We start from the raw sequence: 19,670 nt of genomic DNA on the forward strand, positions 1-19,670 counted from the left end.
CATCTTGTGCCTTCGATCTCTGATAACCCACAAGTATAGGGGATCGCAACAGTTTTTGAGGGTAGAGTATTCAACCCAAATTTATTGATTTGACACAAGGGGAGCCAAAGAATATTCTCAAGTATTAGCAGTTGAGTTGTCAATTCAACCACACCTGGATAACTTTAATATCTGCAGCAAAGTATTTAGTAGCAAAGTAATATGGAAGTAACGGTAACGGTAGCAAAAGTAATATTTTTGGGTTTTGTAGTGATTGTAACAGTAGCAACGGAAAAGTAAATAAGCGAAGAACAATATGTGAAAAGCTCGTAGGCATTGGATCGGTGATGGAGAATTATGCCGGATGCGGTTCATCATATAACAATCATAACATAGGGTGACACAGAACTAGCTCCAATTCATCAATGTAATGTAGGCATGTATTCCGAATATAGTCATACGTGCTTATGGAAAAGAACTTGCATGACATCTTTTGTCCTACCCTCCCGTGGCAGCGGGGTCCTAGCAGAAACTAAGGGATATTAAGGCCTCCTTTTAATAGAGTACCGGACCAAAGCATTAACACTTAGTGAATACATGAACTCCTCAAACTACGGTCATCACCGGGAGTGGTCCCGATTATTGTCACTTCGGGGTTGCCGGATCATAACACATAGTAGGTGACTATAGACTTGCAAGATAGGATCAAGAACTCATATATATTCATGAAAACATAATAGGTTCAGATCTGAAATCATGGCACTCGGGCCCTAGTGACAAGCATTAAGCATAGCAAAGTCATAACAACATCAATCTCAGAACATAGTGGATACTAGGGATCAAACCCTAACAAAACTAACTCGATTACATGATAAATCTCATCCAACCCATCACCGTCCAGCAAGCCTACGATGGAATTACTCACGCACGGCGGTGAGCATCATGAAATTGGTGATGGAGGATGGTTGATGATGACGACGGCGACAGATTCCCCTCTCCGGAGCCCCGAACGGACTCAACATCAGCCCTCCCGAGAGGTTTCAGGGCTTGGCGGCGGCTCCGTATCGTAAAACGCGATGAAGCCTTCTCCTTGATTTTTTCTCCCCGAACACGAATATATGGAGTTGGAGTTGAGGTCGGTGGAGCAACAGGGGGCCCACGAGGCAGGGGGCGCGCCCCCACCCTCGTGGACAAGTGGAGGCCCCCCTGACGTGGATTCTTCTTCCAGTATTTTTAATATTTTCCAAAAATAAGTTCCGTGGAGTTTCAGGTCATTCCGAGAACTTTTGTTTCTGCACATAAATAACACCATGGCAATTCTGCTGAAAACAACGTCAGTCCAGGTTAGTTCCATTCAAATCATGCAAGTTAGAGTCCAAAACAAGGGCAAAAGTGTTTGGAAAAGTAGATACGACGGAGACGTATCAATCTCCATCTCCAAAGTACCGTCATGATTTCTATCGTCACCGGCATGACACCATGATCTCTATCATCTTGATCTCTATCAACATGTCGTCATATGGTCGTCTCGCCAACTATTGCTTTTGCAACTATTGCTATCGCATAGGGATAAAGTAAAGCAATTACATGGCACTTGCATCTTATGCAATAAAGAGACAACCATAAGGCTCCTACTAGTTGCCGATAATTTCAAAAACATGATCATCTCATACAACAATTTATATCTCATCACGTCTTGACCATATCATATCACAACATGCCCTGCAAAAACAAGTTAGACGTCCTCTACTTTGTTGTTGCAAGTTTTACGTGGCTGCTACGGGCTTAGCAAGAACCGTTCTTACCTACGCATCAAAACCACAACGATTTTTCATCAAGTGTGCTGTTTTAACCTTCAACAAGGACTGGGCGTAGTCACACTCGATTCAACTAAAGTTGGAGAAACAAATACCCACTAGCCACCTGTGTGGGATGCACGGCGGTAGATCCAGTCTCATGAACGCGGTCATGTAATGTCGGTCTGAGCCGCTTCATCCAACAATATCGTCGAATCAAATTATTACATGCTGGTAAGCAGTATGACTATTATCGCCCACAACTCTTTGTGTTCTACTCGTGCATACTAACAGTATTATCATAGAATAAACCATGGAACAATACCGCCCATACTAACAGTATTATCATACTAAAGTATGGTTCAGACTTTACCGTTTGGCAATAATACTGCCCATACTAACAGTATTATCATAGAATAAACCATGGAACAAAATCATAATATCAGAACACTAAGATTTCCACAGTTTCCGCGACCAACTAAGCAACGACTAGTAAATATGGCAAAGTAGCATAAAACAGGAAAATGTATGCTAGTGATTCTTGCATCGGAAACCTTCCTAGTTTCCCCCACAGTAGTAGTATCAATAAACCCGTCCACATCTTTATGATGTGGTTCCTCTAAACTACCCTCGAAAGGTATTTTGCAAACCCTGCAAAATTCATCTAGTGACATCTTCTTAACCACATCATATAAATGAAACTCTTCTGAAGGAGGTGATTCCTTAGGATAATAGTAGAAGTTTTGCACAAAAGTATTGGTGAGTTAGAGATACTGTTCGCGTTGGTCGCGGAGGAAGTCGGTGAGGCCTGCATTCTCAGCCAATTCATAAAAATCATCATAAATCCCGGCTGCTCTCAAGAAATCATTGGAAGGCCATTCACACGGCCGAACCTCCATGGTGCGAGGCAGATTATATTTGGGCCTCTCTGCTTCTTCACTTTGCTTTTCCTTTGAGCTTCGTCTTGATGAGCCCCTAAAAAATCTCTTCATTATTTTCTGAAAATTTCTGAAATTTTTAGTAACTTCAAATAAAAGTGAATCAAGCTCAACAAAATTGATAGCAACTACTCCTACAAGTGCCTAGAGACTATATCATGCATGAGAACTACTTGGAACCATATAAATTTGACATGCAAGCTCAAGAACATGGTCACCTAAGGAGCACAAATTTGCAATGAATAAAGCACTAGAACAAAAACTAGTTGGACCAATGGAGGAGTCACATACCAAGGAACAATCTCCCAAAGCAGTTTTATGAGAGGTGCTTTGAGCAAGGAGATCAAAAATCGCAGCAAAATGAGCTAGAACTCGTGCTTGAGCTGGATGGTGATTTTTTTGGGAGGAAGAAGAAGTGTGTGGGTGCAAGAATAAGTGGATGGGAGCCACCGTGGGCCCACGAGGCAGGGGGGCGCGCCCTGTAGGGGTGGGCACGCCCTGGACCCTCGTGGCCAGGTGCTTGCTACCCCTGCTGTGTTCTCAGTGCCAGATATTCTCAAATATTCGAGGAAAAAACATATTTTAATTTCAGGGCATTTGGAGAACTTTTATTTTCAGGGTATTTTTATATTGCACGAACAATTCAGAAAACGGACAGAAAAATACTATTTTTACTTTATTTCAACTAAATAACAAAAAGTAGAGAGAGGGTACAGAAGGTTGTGCTTTCTAGTTTCATCCATCTCATGCTCATCAAAAGGAATCCACTAACAAGGTTGATCAGGTCGTTAATAAACTCATTCCAATAACATGGAACCGGAGAAATTTCGAATAACACTATGTTACCTCAACGGGGATATGCACATCCCCTATAATCTTTGTTGGAAAAGGCAGTGCCTAGGAGGCGCTTAGGCACGCCTAGGCGCTAGGCGATGGCCAAACGCCTCGCCTAGGGCATAAATGGAAGTCTAGGCAGGGTAAGCAACAAATTGTTTACCCAAGCGAGAAATCATGCCATATTGCACTAAAATGCCAAACATGACACATTCAAATGGTAGTAGCTGGTAGTTAACTTATTTATGTACCCTAAATTAACATCAATTCACATATAATAAGCCCAATAACCCTGATAGTAGAAGCTATATTACCGCCTAGGCCGCGTCTAGGACGCTTAAGCACCGCCTAGGCACTAGGCAAAGGCCAGCCGCCTCGCTTACGCCTACCACTTTTTCCAACCTTGCCTATAATAGGAATATCATATTTCTTCTTGGCAGTAGGAAGAGGAAATTCAAAACCTCCAAAAATGATTGATGGAATTTTTCCAATATAGTTGATACTGTGAACTTGAGGTTGTTTCCTCGGAAAGTGTACCGTATGCTCATTACCATTAACGTGAAAAGTGACATTGCCTTTGTTGCAATCATTAACAGCCCCTGCAGTACTCAAAAAGGGTCTTCCAAGAATAATAGACATACTATCGTCCTCGGGAATATCAAGAATAACAAAGTCCGTTAAAATAGTAACGTTTGCAACCACAACAGGCACATCTTCACAAATACCGACAGGTATAGCAGTTGATTTATCAGCCATTTGCAAAGATATTTCAGTAGGTGTCAACTTATTCAAATCAAGTCTACGATATAAAGAGAGAGGAATAACACTAACACCGGCTCCAATATCACATAAAGCAGTTTTAACATAATTTCTTTTAATGGAGCATGGTATAGTTGGTACTCCTGGATCTCCTAGTTTCTTTGGTATTCCACCCTAAAAGTATAATTAGCAAGCATGGTGGAAATTTCAGCTTCTGGTATCTTTCTTTTATTAGAAACAATTTCTTTCATGTACTTAGCATAAGGATTCATTTTGAGCATATTAGTTAATCGCATACGCAAAAAGATAGGTCTAATCATTTCAGCAAAGCGCTCAAAATCCTCATCATCCTTTTTCTTGGATGGTTTGGGAGGAAAAGGCATGGGTTTCTGAACCCATGGCTCCCTTTCTTTACCGTGCTTCCTAGCAACAAAGTCTCTCTTATCATAACGTTGATTCTTTGATTGTGGGTTATCAAGATCAATAGCAGGTTCAATTTCTACATCATTGTCATTACTAGGTTGAGCATCAACATGAACATCATCATTAACATTATCACTAGGTTCATGTTCATTACTAGATTGTGTTTCAGCATCAGAGATAGAAATATCGTTTGGATTCTGAGGTGTGTCTACAATAGGTTCACTAGAAGCATGCAAAGTCCTATCATTTTTCTTTTTCTTCTTCTTAGAAGGACTAGGTGCATCAATATTATTTCTCTGAGAATCTTGCTCAATTCTCTTAGGGTGGCCTTCAGGATACAAAGGTTCCTGAGTCATTCTACCAGTTCTAGTAGCCACTCTAACAGCAAAATCATTATTCTTACTATTTAATTCACTGAGCAAATCATTTTGAGCCTTAAGTACTTGTTCTACTTAAGTGGTAACCATAGAAGCATGTTTACTAATGAGTTTAAGTTCACCTTTAACTCTAGACATATAATCACCCTAGTGTTCAATCATATAAGCATTTTGTTTTAATTGTCTACCAAAATAAGCATTAAAATCTTCTTGTCTAGCCATAAAGTTATCAAACTCATCCAAACATTGGCTAGCAAACTTAGTAGGAGGGATTTCAGCTTTATCATATCTATAGAGAGAATTTACCTTTACTACCTTTTTCTTTCACAGATTTCTTTGCCTCTTGCATATCTTCAGGACTGAGAAATAGAACACCCCTCTTCTTCGGAGTTGGTTTAGGAACAGGCTCAGGAATTGGCTCAGGAAGTGTCCAGTTATTTTCATTTGTCAACATATTATTCAATAGAATTTCAGCTTCATCCGGTGTTCTTTCCCTGAAAACAGAACCAGCACAACTATCCAGGTAATCTCTGGAAGCATCGGTTAGTCCATTATAAAAGATATCAAGTATTTCTTTTTTCTTAAGAGGATGATCAGGCAAAGCATTAAGTAATTGGAGAAGCCTCCCCCAAGCTTGTGGGAGACTCTCTTCTTCAGTTTGAACAAAGTTGTATATATCCCTTAAAGCAGCTTGTTTCTTATGAGCAGGGAAATATTTAGCAGAGAGGTAATAAATCATATCCTGGGGACTATGCACACAACCAGGATCAAGAGAATTAAACCATATCTTAGCATCACCCTTTAATGAGAACGAAAATATTTTAAGGATATATAAGTAGCGGGTTCTCTCATCATTAGTGAACAGGGTGGCTATATCATTTAATTTAGTAAGATGTGCCACAACAGTTTCAAATTCATAGCCATAAAAAGGATCAGATTCAACCAAAGTAATTATATCAGGATCAACAGAGAATTCATAATCCTTATCAGTAACACAGATAGGTGAAGTAGCAAAAGCAGGGTCAGGTTTCATTCTAGCATTAAGAGATTGCTGCTTCCATTTAGCTAATAACTTCTTAAGATCATATCTATCATTGCAAGCTAAAATAGCTCTAGCAGCTTCTTCATCCATAACATAACCCTCAGGAACAACAGGTAATTCATATTTATTAGGGGGAGAGCCTTCATCATCACTTTCATCAATATTATCAGTTTCAATAATTTCATTCTCTCTAGCCCTAGCAAGTTGTTCATCAAGAAATTCACCAAGTGGCACAATAGTATCAAGCATAGAAGTAGTTTCATCATAAGTATTATGCATAGCAGAAGAGACATCATCAATAACATGCGACATATCAGAATTAATAGCAGTAGCAGGTTTAGGTGTCGCAAGCTTACTCAAACAGAAGGAGAATCAAGTGCAGAGCTAGATGGCAGTTCCTTACCTCCCCTCGTAGTTGAGGGATAAATTTTAGTTTTCTCGTCTTTCAAGTTCTTCATAATGACCAGCAGATATAAATCCCAACTGACTCAAAGAATAGAGCTATGCTCCCCGGCAACGGCGCCAGAAAATGGTCTTGATAACCCACAAGTATAGGGGATCGCAACAGTTTTCGAGGGTAGAGTGTTCAACCCAAATTTATTGATTCGACACAAGGGGAGCCAAAGAATATTCTCAAGTATTAGCAGTTGAGTTGTCAATTCAACCACACCTGGATAACTTTAATATCTGCAGCAAAGTATTTAGTAGCAAAGTAATATGGAAGTAACGGTAACGGTAGCAAAAGTAATATTTTTGGGTTTTGTAGTGATTGTAACAGTAGCAACGGAAAAGTAAATAAGCGAAGAACAATATGTGAAAAGCTCGTAGGCATTGGATCGGTGATGGAGAATTATGCCGGATGCGGTTCATCATGTAACAATCATAACATAGGGTGACACAGAACTAGCTCCAATTCATCAATGTAATGTAGGCATGTATTCTGAATATAGTCATACGTACTTATGGAAAAGAACTTGCATGACATCTTTTGTCCTACCCTCCCGTGGCAGCGGGGTCCTAGCAGAAACTAAGGGATATTAAGGCCTCCTTTTAATAGAGTACCGGACCAAAGCATTAACACTTAGTGAATACATGAACTCCTCAAACTACGGTCATCACCGGGAGTGGTCCCGATTATTGTCACTTCGGGGTTGCCGGATCATAACACATAGTAGGTGACTATAGACTTGCAAGATAGGATCAAGAACTCATATATATTCATGAAAACATAATAGGTTCAGATCTGAAATCATGGCACTCGGGCCCTAGTGACAAGCATTAAGCATAGCAAAGTCATAGCAACATCAATCTCAGAACATAGTGGATACTAGGGATCAAACCCTAACAAAACTAACTCGATTACATGATAAATCTCATCCAACCCATCACCGTCCAGCAAGCCTACGATGGAATTACTCACGCACGGCGGTGAGCATCATGAAATTGGTGATGGAGGATGGTTGATGATGACGACGGCGACGGATTCCCCTCTCCGGAGCCCCGAACGGACTCAAGATCAGCCCTCCCGAGAGGTTTTAGGGCTTGGCAGCGGCTCCGTATCGTAAAACGCGATGAATCCTTCTCCTTGATTTTTTTCTCCCCGAACACGAATATATGGAGTTGAGGTCGGTGGAGCAACAGGGGGCCCACGAGGCAGGGGGCGCGCTCAGGGGCAGGCGCGCCCCCACCCTTGTGGACAGCTGGAGGCCCCCCTGACGTGGATTCTTCTTCTAGTATTTTTAATATTTTCCAAAAATAAGTTCCGTGGAGTTTCAGGTCATTCCGAGAACTTTTGTTTCTGCACATAAATAACACCATGGCAATTCTGCTGAAAACATCGTTAGTCCGGGTTAGTTCCATTCAAATCATGCAAGTTAGAGTCCAAAACAAGGGCAAAAGTGTTTGGAAAAGTAGATACGACGGAGATGTATCAATCTCCATCTCCAAAGTACCGTCATGATTTCTATCGTCACCGGCATGACACCATGATCTCTATCATCTTGATCTCTATCAACATGTCGTCATATGGTCGTCTCGCCAACTACTGCTTTTGCAACTATTGCTATCGCATAGGGATAAAGTAAAGCAATTACATGGCACTTGCATCTTATGCAATAAAGAGACAACCATAAGGCTCCTACTAGTTGCCGATAATTTCAAAAACATGATCATCTCATACAACAATTTATATCTCATCACGTCTTGACCATATCATATCACAACATGCCCTGCAAAAACAAGTTAGACGTCCTCTACTTTGTTGTTGCAAGTTTTACGTGGCTGCTACGGGCTTAGCAAGAACCGTTCTTACCTACGCATCAAAACCACAACGATTTTTCATCAAGTGTGCTGTTTTAACCTTCAACAAGGACTGGGCGTAGTCACACTCGATTCAACTAAAGTTGGAGAAACAAATACCCACTAGCCACCTGTGTGGGATGCACGGCGGTAGATCCAGTCTCATGAACGCGGTCATGTAATGTCGGTCTGAGCCGCTTCATCCAACAATATCGTCGAATCAAATTATTACATGCTGGTAAGCAGTATGACTATTATCGCCCACAACTCTTTGTGTTCTACTCGTGCATATAACATCTACGCATAAACCTGGCTCTGATGCCACTGTTGGGGAACGCGGTAATTTCAAAAAAAAATCCTACGCACATGCAAGATCCATCTAGGTGATGTATAGCAACGAGCGGGAGAGTGTGTCCACGTACCCTCGTAGACCGAAAGCGGAAGCGTTTTATCAACGCAGTTGATGTATTCGTACGTCTACATGATCTGACCAATCCTAGCATCGAACGTACGGCACCTCCATGTTCAGCACACGTTCAGCTCGATGACGTCCCTCGTACTCTGGATCCAGTTGAGGCCGAGGGAGAGTTCCGTCAGCACGACGGCGTGGCGACGGTGATGATGAAGTTACCGGCGCAGGGCTTCGCCTAAGCACTACCGAGCTAGTTCAATCTCATTACCGGCAAGTCCCTTTACTCGTTCCGTAATGCATCGTCCCGTAACTAACTCATTAGTCACAATGCTTGCAAGGCTTATAGTGATGTGCATTACCGAGAGGGCCCAGAGATACCTCTCCGATACACGGAGTGACAAATCCTAATCTCGATCTATGCCAACTCAACAAACACCATCGGAGACATCTGTAGAGCATCTTTATAATCACCCAGTTACATTGTGACATTTTATAGCACACAAGGTGTTCCTCCGGTATTCAGGAGTTGCATAATCTCATAGTCTGAGGAGCATGTATAAGTCATGAAGAAAGCAGTAGCAATGAAACTGTAACGATCATAATGCTAAGCTAACGAATGGGTCTTGTCCATCACATCATTCTCCTAATAATGTGATCCCGTTCATCAAATGACAACACATGTCTATGGTTAGGAAACATAACCATCTTTGATAAACGAGCTAGTCAAGTAGAGGCATACTAGGGACACTTTGATTTGTCTATGTATTCACACATGTACTAAGTTTCCGGTTAATACAATTCTAGCATGAATAATAAATATTAATCATGAAATAAGAAAATAAATAATAACTTTGTTATTGCCTCTAGGGCATATTTCCTTTCAAACACTACAACGCATGCCCTATTAAAACGGGGATGGAGTGTGATGTGCTCGAGGCTATTGAAGGGGAGGCCCAAAGGATGGATATCAAAGATAAGGTATAATCTTAGAAGCCACCCACCAATAAGCGATAAATCAGACGATAAATTGTCGAATCGACGATATTTTAAACATTGGCCCGATGATAAAGCATGTACTTCGTTTGTCCAATAATATAGTGTCAATTGGTTTTTGCAATAGTGATGCGTCATCAACTACATATAACCATGTTTATAGAGAAAATTATCTATATCAACACCATTGTATGATAATGTCTTTCATGGTGAATCCAATGATATTGAGGATGAGTTCGGATCAAAGCAGCCATAGTTGGGAATAAACTCAAATACACCATCTTCCTTAGATCTAGCGCCCCTTGAACTTATTTGGAGAGTTGTCATCGGATCCACCATCGTCGGCTGCTATCCTCCATGGACAATAAGCCTAGGAGGTGGAAGGCGGCCACTGGTTGCTACTCACTAGGGTCGGCATGGGGCTAAGATAAGGCATAAATCCAAATGCCACAAGGACAACAACTAACCTAAACCAAAGCCTACAACTACTATATGCAAGGGATCTTCGAGCACCTCCTCCATCTCATCTTAGGGCAGCGATGATCCGGGTTCAAGAAGGCCCATAAGCTTTCCATTAATTCTCAAAGGTGGCAGCAAGGGATGAGGCGAGAGAAAGCTTTCACATCTTTTAATTAGAGCAACTCTAGCAGAGTCGCCATATTAGGCCGATCGGCATAATAACCACCGATATGATGATTTTGGCCGCAAAGACCACTCTAGGAGAGTCGCCATACACACCTAGCCCTGCATAATATATGGAGTGCCCTCTAAATCGAGCCCACGAGCCCACCGTATTTGGAGGCTGGGGGCATTGATATGGAGCGTGCTCCATCCGCAACCGCTCGCACATAAGGAAAGTTTCAGCCCGACCTCTGCCTCCAACACGCAGCCCGGTCAATGGTGGCGTCGTTTGTACGGTGTCGCTCCTGCCCTTGCCAATGCCACAATCGATTTTCCACCGGGAACAACGTCAATTAATGTTCGCCGTCGCGTTTCGCACTCGTTTCCCACCCGCACGAGGCAAATCTGCCCGCATTTCTCGTTGTAGCGGGCCCATTCACAGGTATATAAACCCCCATCGTCCCCATGGCGCACTAAACCGTCCGCCACCCTCCCTCTCTCTTCCCCTTCCCCATCGCCACCACAATCAACCCCCATCAACCATGACAATGCGGTCGCCCCCTCTCCGTGGACCTTTCCTGATGAGACCTATGAGATTGTGCCGACAAAAAGTTCTGGGAGAGGGCATGACACTACTCCGAGTGGGTCAAGGACATGTCCTACCGAGACAGAATTTAGAACTTGCTATCCTCTTGCCTAATAGGCAAAGACGCGCGCAGCGGTTGGCCCTGCCTACCCCCCTCCACCCTTACCTACTTCGATCGTATCTCGATGGCAGCATGCATAGGATTCAAAGTCGCGCTCACGCCGGCCTTAGAAATGTGGTTGTATCCCGCATCCTAGACACACATGTGTTCGCCGACCGCGTGGAAGTCGCGACGCCCGTAGCCTTCCCCGCCCACGGGGTCACTTTGAAGAGGAGGTAGAGTCGATAGTTCTATTGATAGAGAATCGTAGTTTTAATGTTGTACAAATCCTAGTTGTAATCTGGAAATCAATTGTGTACATATTGAAATCCTTGTTCAAAAACTTTCATTGTTAATGTGGGGGAGGAAAATGTCTTTGAGCCAACGGGTCTCACATGAGAAAAACATTTATTGAGCACAATTTTATGACGATTCTGTCTTTGAGCCATTCATAAACGGGTCTCACATGAGAATTTTTTTTATGAAGCAAGCTTGTATGACAATTATTATTTGCACTTTGGTACTTTGGTTGGCAGCCTCTGTATCCATATGAAATACATGCTTTATATACGTTACATGAAGGCTGCCAGTGCTAGAGTTGCCTTTACCTGATCCAATTGGTTGAAGAGCTACTTTGCTCCTGCGGTACATGGTCGAGCCGAGCCTCCGAGCTGCTGCAGTAGACCCCATGCATAGTGAGTGGAGAAGTGACAACTGGAAAAGGAACAGAGAGCAGCAGTACTGCTACCAAGTAACGTAGATCAGTTTTGCTAAGTCTCAGTCAACTGAGACTTTGCTATGTCTCAATCGATACTATCTTCATTTAATTTTGCATGGAGATTCGTACAAAAAAATTATTTTCAGTTTTTTTCTTCTTCTTACATACTAGTACCATATCACTTGACTGGGACTTGGTTAAGTCTCAGTCGACTGAGACCTAACCACACCCAACCTAGATCTCAGCGGTACGTAAAAGGCAGGACATGAAGCACAAACGGTACAGGCTGGTCGATCTACAGCGTGTGTACATTCTCGGCAGCGCACATCGCGCACACTGACATACAACTCCATGCACAACACTCTCACGGACGGCCGGGCCGGGCCGGGACCAACCCACTCAGCGTCGCGCTTGCGCCTTTGCCTCGCTCACGTAGTACATGCCTTTTCTCTACTCAATCAAAAAGAAAGAAAAGCAAAAGAAGGTCACGTAGTACGTCCGGATCCCCGTACAGACAGGTGTTGTCTCATCGCCAAAAGAGCACATAGAAACTGGTCGGCAGTCCCGTCACGGGTAGATAGCCGGGCGGCCGTGAGTGGAGAAGAAGAAAACTTCATGGTTGGTTGGTTCACTTGTGGACGGAATAGAATAGACCGCGCGGATACTCTGACGGAACGGCCGACAATTTCAACGGCGCGTTTACATCACGAGACGCCGATGGATCGAGGTCGCTTCTTCTGAATCCACTGTGAAGAGTGTCAGCTCGGTCGATTCGCAGTGAATTTGGCCGCGTTGTCTTGCTAGACCTGTCCGACATTGTCCTACTCCAAGGGGCGATCTGAACATGGTGCTCTACAGGGTGAGTTTTCCCCTCACTGTTGAGCACCGCATCGCACTGGCTGAAAGATCTGACACTACCTCCACGCGCAAGAGGTAGCATGAACACTGAACGCCCGTCACGGACGGACCAGGCCGAGGCCGGGGACCTGCAACCCGTTTCTTGCGCTTGTACACCACCAACCCGATCGCGTCCAGATTCCCGTACAGACAGGTGTTGCCTCACCGCAGAAAGAGCGCCCATGCGCGGCCAAAGCCGAAGGTTTACACAGCGCACTTGCTCGGGACTGGTGTCAGGGGTAGATTAGATTGCGGGTTGATCCACAACGAAACTTGGTGGTCCGTTGGTCCTCCTCACTTGTGATGAGACAGAATAAGAACACAAGCGCCAAGGTTGCTCCCCCTGCATCTATCTACCACCCAATGCTAGTTTCTGAGTGTCGATCTTCAGTCCAAGAGCGTTTCAGAAGCCTGCACTGCAAATTTCCTCCATGTTTTTTTACAGACAGTGGAGCTGTTTCCTGAGATCATCGACACTGTCATGTACTCATGTGTACATGAACGACCTGATCCGTTCACTCAAATAATGAGATGGACACTAGTGCACTGTTTCACTTACCACGGCCGCTGTAGGTGTGCCCAATCGTGCGGGTTCACGCATCACGCATCAGGCATCATATGATGAGGCCCCTTTTGCTGGTGATGATGACCTTTATGGTTTTATTGGGTTAGGTGGGAGTAGTGTACAAGGGTTGCCAACTAACCGCTCTGCCCCAGCATGCCCATGCAGGGCGTGCCCGGCCAATGAACTCGGCGCCATATGTCCTGCCAGGTCGCTCGCTGGATCGATCGACTACGAATACTGTACGTGCTACCTCTAGCTAGCTACCACTCCACTGGACGCTGGACTGGACCAGGCCTACTTACTACAGTATTCATTCATCAGATTCCCCGCCTCGCCGTGCCGATCCAACGCTAATTACCACTCGCCTGATCGATCGAGAGTCACCGGCCAATGGCGATCAACCGTCCATGTGCGCTAGCACGTCGCAGTACATCTCTCAGGACTCGAGGACGGCCCTGCTCGTACTCGCCCAACAACCAGCAGGCGAACGGCTGATGAGTTGCGTGACTTGACCTCGAGGAGTAGTATGATGAAGCGGACGACGCATGAGCTAATTATGGTCACCGGGCACTGCGCTCGCTGCACGAGGGCCGATCGCTTGCCCGTGAAGCGCGGCTCGTGAACCGGGGGATAGAATAGACAGCCCCCTACGCGACCGAGGAAAAGTACAACGGAGTACAGTAACCGTAGCAAAGAATCTGGGCACGGGATGGATGGATTAGCGGTGGTACTGTACGAGACTGGCGCTCTGCTCTCCTAATAGTGGGTGGAAGCAAGCCGACAGAGAGGTTAGTGAACCAAGTAAAGGCTTCCTCACATGCCTACCTAATGGTGGGGGAGGCCGGCCACCTCTTTGTTTTCCCGCGGGCACGGGGCAGTGGTCAAAAATCATAATGGCTTCACACTCACTCCACCACCCAAATAACGACGAGCCCTACATCACATCTACGTGCATCATGCGATGCATGGTAGTGAGTGAGTGAGTGATCGGTTGATTAGATAGGGTTCTCACTCACTCACTCACGTCACGAGCCTCTCGCTCTCCACAGGCTCCCATACTCGTGCTAACCAAACCAAGGAGCTCTTATATATACCGGGAATCTTCAAGAGCTCTCACAAGCCACAAGTGCTATTTTTCTCTGCTTTCTCCGTCGCACACACACTATCCTTTCGTGAAGCTCCGGAGGTACGTTCGTGCTGTGCAAAGCTAGCGAGGAAATCTCCTCGCGTTGAGCTTTTCCTTTGTGGAATTCTGCACTTTGTTTGTTTAGCATGGTCTGCTGCTGCTGCAGAAAGAACATGGTCGTCTAGCTGCTCCTGCTTGTAGTTGATTGACACTGAGATCTGTCGGTGCATGCGACTTTTTCTTCTTCTTCTTTGGTTGCTTTTAGCTCTTTTTGTCCGGCCATTTGGTGAATCACCGAGCCACATCCACATGATCGTTCTGCATTTCTCCAAATATATATGTACCAGCACCGTGCAGTTCAATCAGTCTAGAGAGCAGTTCAAGATCGTAGCAACAGTTTGCTATTTAGGCTGTTTCTAGTAGCCACTAACTGTTGATTCTCGCAACGGCAGCTCGATTGGCGACCGAAGCAATGGCGTCCATCCGGCGAGATCTGCTCGTGGCGCTCTGCGTGGCGGCGCTCCTGGCCGTCGGGTCGGAGTCCCACGGGCTGGAGGACTTCGGCAGCGAGGGGAAGACGGAGGCGACGCCCGAGATGGCCTCCTTCTTCGGCGCCAAGCCCGAGGCCGCCGTGCTCCCGGAGGCGCTGGACAACAACAAGGCCGCCAAGCCGGAGGCCGCCTCGGCGATGCCCACCACCACCACCAGCACCAACCCACGCTCGTCCCCGCCGCGCAGATCCGTGGCCGTCGCGGCCGGCGTGGCCTGCGGCGTCGCGGCCCTGGCGGTGGTCGGCGTGGCGGTCGCCGTCGCCTTCGTGGTGCGCGCCAGGCGCGGCGAGAGGCGCGAGGCCGAGGTCCATCTCGGCTAAGCCAGCCCCAAGCCGGCTTGATTTGAGTAGGACGTGTTCGTCAATTCATTAGCGTCGTGGTTTGCGTTTAGTTAATCGTCTGCTTAGTTTGATGAATGATTTCTTCCGTTCTTCCGCTGTTCGTGGGTGTGTGTGATGGGGATTTGGAGAGCTACGTACGGAGCGGCACGCTGTAACATAAATAACGCTTCATTGGCATGCATGTTACTGTGATGTTTAGACCTTGAATGGAGTATTTCACTAGGAATTCATCACCACTTTGTTGTTCTTATGACTTGTGGTTTGGTTTATGAGTACCTACTCCGCTAATGATTAATGGCTAATTGTTGGAGAAACGTAAGCCAACTGACGGATGCTACGTTCCAAGCGATTATGTTGCAGTGAGAAACATTTGCAAGCTTGTGGTGTCGGCAGTGGGAACGTGACAAATGTGGGACGGCGTTTTCCGGCCCTGGAACATGGCAGGCAGCGCAGAGCCGCCATTAGCAGTACTGTTTCGCCGCCCGTGGGAGTGTGAAGACGACGAAAACGGAGATGGAGCTCGCAGTCGCAGACCTGTCTGTCACCTGGGCTGTGCCGTGCAGTCTCTGTGGTCACCTGAGGCGCGGTCCTCGAGAAGTAAACGCAGTGGGAACGAGCGAGCAGGCACTCACTGAAAGCCTGAACCAGACCCGACCGACCAAAGTGCATGTGGTACTGCTTGTGAATTCTCGCTGCCCTCCGGGTCCGGGCCCGGGCTGCGGCGTGGACGGACGCACGCCACGGGCGTGTAGAGCAGCGTTGCCAAACGAGATCTAGGAGGAAGCATGCGGGGGAAGGGCTGGACCGGCGGCTCCATGGTCCAGTCGACGCCGTGCCCGTCGGCCGTCGCACAGCTCACGGCCTCGGCTGGAATCGCAACCGTCGGAGCATGCTGGCGTTGCCTTCCAGAACCAGACCCAAGTGGAAGGTTTCCGTGATGTGGTGAATATTTGTGGGGTGAGAGATTTTTAGGCTATGTGGGCAAATTTTGAACACGTGAGAATAAGGTTGCTGACTTGCTGGAGGAAGATAGGGCAACTCCAACACCACTACCCATTTCGTTCGGATGTGTTTGTTTGGGTCCTCATGGGTAAAAACCATGGTCCAACGTATAGACGCATCTCGCAAAACTATTCATTTGATGTCTGTGTGGACACAAATCCACCATAAATATAGGTTGGTTTTGCGTCCACACGCACAGTAGACGGATGCGCCACACTTCCGGTCGGTGTCCGCCCTGGCCCCACATGTCAATGATCCAACCACCACGAGCCATCTCTTTTAAACACAAGCATGCTCGGGGCATCCCTTCCCTATCCACTCTTCTTCCTTTCTATGCCCCTGACGGCCGACAACCAAACTTAGTCGACGCCCACCGCTCACTACTGGCGCAAAAATGTCATGGAAGTGGGCCCCCATGAAGTCCAAGAAGCACTACCACGAGGCCTGTTTCTCCTCGGAGCGGCCCCACGCGGCCCACCTTCACAGTGACGCCGCCGGCACGCAACCGTGTTTACGTGCCCGTCGACCGGTGCGCGTACTACTGGCAGCATGCCATCCCCGTGCCCTGGCCTGACATGCACATACCGAACGACTGCCATTTGAACCTGGAAAGGGTTCCAGTGACGGCCATTCCGGCTCCGGTCATACGCGGTTGGAGGAGATCTGATGCCATCGTGCTTAGCTGTTCAACGACCTCCGCTACGACCTAGGCTAACGCGGAGGACCCCCCCCCCCCACTCGGACACCTAGTTTGTGGACGATACGACAAGCGCCGCTGGTCGTACTTTCGCCGCCCGTGCGCATGCTCGAGTGGCTAAGTTTAGTTATTGATGGATTTCAACGACTCAGACTGCTTTGTAAAGGAATGATATATCATGGAGGGAGTGGTGTTGCGTCATTAGACTGTTCATGAAGTGCAATCAAAGAAAAAGTCTCGTGTTTTGCTAAAGATATAATTTGAGAAGGCATATGACAAAGTGAAATGGCCTTTTAAATATCAGATGATGCAAGCTAAAGGTTTGGGTTATGTTTGGTGTGATTGGATCATGAAACTGGTGAGGAGGGGAAGGGTTGCTAACTTGGCATCACGGTGAATGATTATGTGGGCCCCTACTTCCCCTCTTTTAAAGGAGTAAGGCTAGGAGACCCTTTATCCCTACTTCTTTTTAATGTCATAGTTGATGGGTTAGCCTTGAAGAAGAAGAAGGCTCAATAGAATGGTCTGATCATTGAATTAGTACATAATCTTGTTGATGGAGGACTAGTTCTACTACAATACGCAAAGTATACTATCTTCCTTTTTAGGATAATTTGGAAAATGCTAGGAAACTTAAATTTGTCATGTGTATCTTTGAACAAGTTGATGGATCAACTTTCATAACAGTGAAGATTTCTGTTTGGAGATGTTGTCTGAAGGGAAGTTGATACTGTGAGATCTTTTACTTGTAAGGTTGAATAACTTCGTGTGAAATATCTTGGGATTCCTATTGATGCAAAAAGACTCAACAATGCTGAATCGGAGCCAGTGGATGAGAAAATCTGCAAAAAAATGTCTGACAAGAAAGGAAATCTTCTATCAATTGGTGACAGAGTGACCTTGGTTGGTTCCTGCTTAAGCAGCATACTTTTGTTCATGCTTTCCTTCTTGGAAACTCCTAAAGGTGTACTAAAAAGCATGGATTCCAGTAGAGCTAGAATGGTGTGCCAGGAGTCTAGTGATATTAGAAAGTACCATATGATGAATTGGCCTACAGTTTGCATACCTAAGAGCTATGGTGGCTTAGGGGTTCTTGATCTGGAGATCATAAATCAATGTCTGCTGATGAAATGCTCTGGAAATTGCAAAACACTAATGCATTGTGGCAAGATATGCTCACTAAAAAGTATTTGTTCTGACAACCCTTACTTGTTTGAAAACTAGAGATGGTGCTTCACATTTCTAGCAAACTTTGATAGATGTGAATCATGTATTTCAAGCTTTGGCTAAGAAGGTTGTTGGAAATGGTGCCAAGACAATCTTTGGAAAGATAAATGGCTAGGACATAAATTTCTGGCTGAAAGCTTCCCTAGATTATATAGTATATCTTTCAACAAGTTGGTTATTGTTCAATATGTGATGAGGAATGGATCGTATGTGCTTGATTTTAGAAGAACTCTCCCTGGGGAGACTGTTATTCAATGGGAGGATATGAGAAGATTGGTTTCTGGAAAGAATTGAGTGAGTGTCAGGATAGAGTGGACCATCCTTTGAATGACAAGAATAAGTTTGGTGTGAGAGATTCATATCTTTGGTTGGCAGCTGAGTGGTTGGTTGGATATAGAGCTATTTGGAAACTCAAAACCCCCAACAAAATTAAGGTTTTCTATGACTGATGCTTAAAAATAGCATTCCAACCAAAGATCACATGTTAACAAGAGGATAGACAGAGAATGTGGAATGCCACTTTTGTGGTGCTAAAGAAAGCATTGACCATTTGTTCTTTGATTGCGCTTTTGTCCAAATTGATCTGGCAAGTAGTCACATGTGCTTTTGGCATGCCAACAGTTCCTGTTAGTCTTAGTGACCTAATGGTAAATTGGATTAAATCCTTCCCAAGAGGTTATAGAAAGATTATCTTGTGTGCATGATGTTGGGAAACGTTGCATGGAAAACAAAAAATTCTACGCACACGCATTGATCTATCCATGGAGATGCATAGCAACGAGGGGGAGAGTGTGACGTACCCTCGTAGACCGTAAGTGGAAGCGTTTGACAACGCGGTTGATGTAGTCGAACTTCTTCTAGCTCCGACCGATCAAGTACCGAACGCACGGCACCTCCGAGTTCTGCACACGTTCAGCAAGACGTCGAGGTAGTAGATGAGTTCCGTCAGCACGACGGCGTGGTGATGGTGAAGTGATCCTCGCAGGGCTTCGCCTAAGCACCACAAAGATATGACCGAGTGTGTAAACTATGGAGGGGGGCGCCGCACATGGCTAGGCAATTGTCTGGTGTGTGCTAGAGGTACCCCCCACACATATATAGGTGGGAGGGAGAGGGGAGAGGCCAGGAGGCGCCCCAAGTAGGACCAAATCCTACTTGGGTTCCTCCTAGGCCGGCGCCCCCTTCCTTATTTACCGGAGGGGGAAGGACAGATGAGGGGGGAGAAAGGGAAGGGGGAGGCCGAATCCCCCCTTTCCTTTCTCTTCCCCTATTTCCTTCTCCCCTTGGTTCGGCCCATATGGGGGGAGCACCAGCCCCTGGTGGCTGGTGCGTTTCCCCTCTTGGCCCATAAGGCCCATATCTTTTGTCGGGGGTGCCCGGAACCCCTT

At 45.8% G+C, this 19,670-nt stretch overlaps 1 protein-coding gene and 1 pseudogene across 1 annotated transcript; one reads left to right on the forward strand and one right to left on the reverse strand.

Moving 5' to 3' along the window:
- The first annotated feature begins 14,247 nt into the window (after nt 1-14,247).
- On the forward strand, nt 14,248-15,606 carry LOC123054593 (uncharacterized). Its single transcript, XM_044478393.1, has 2 exons — nt 14,248-14,524; nt 14,917-15,606. The coding sequence occupies exon 2, from the start codon at nt 14,937-14,939 to the stop codon at nt 15,333-15,335; it is 399 nt and encodes a 132-aa protein (XP_044334328.1). The 5' UTR covers nt 14,248-14,524; nt 14,917-14,936; the 3' UTR covers nt 15,336-15,606.
- A 378-nt stretch (nt 15,607-15,984) lies between these two features.
- The window catches only part of LOC123055944 (very-long-chain aldehyde decarbonylase GL1-6-like), a 64,264-nt pseudogene continuing 60,578 nt past the window's right edge, over nt 15,985-19,670 (reverse strand).

The sequence above is a fragment of the Triticum aestivum genome, chromosome 2D, assembly GCF_018294505.1.
Source record: "Triticum aestivum cultivar Chinese Spring chromosome 2D, IWGSC CS RefSeq v2.1, whole genome shotgun sequence".
Lineage (NCBI taxonomy): Eukaryota > Viridiplantae > Streptophyta > Magnoliopsida > Poales > Poaceae > Triticum > Triticum aestivum.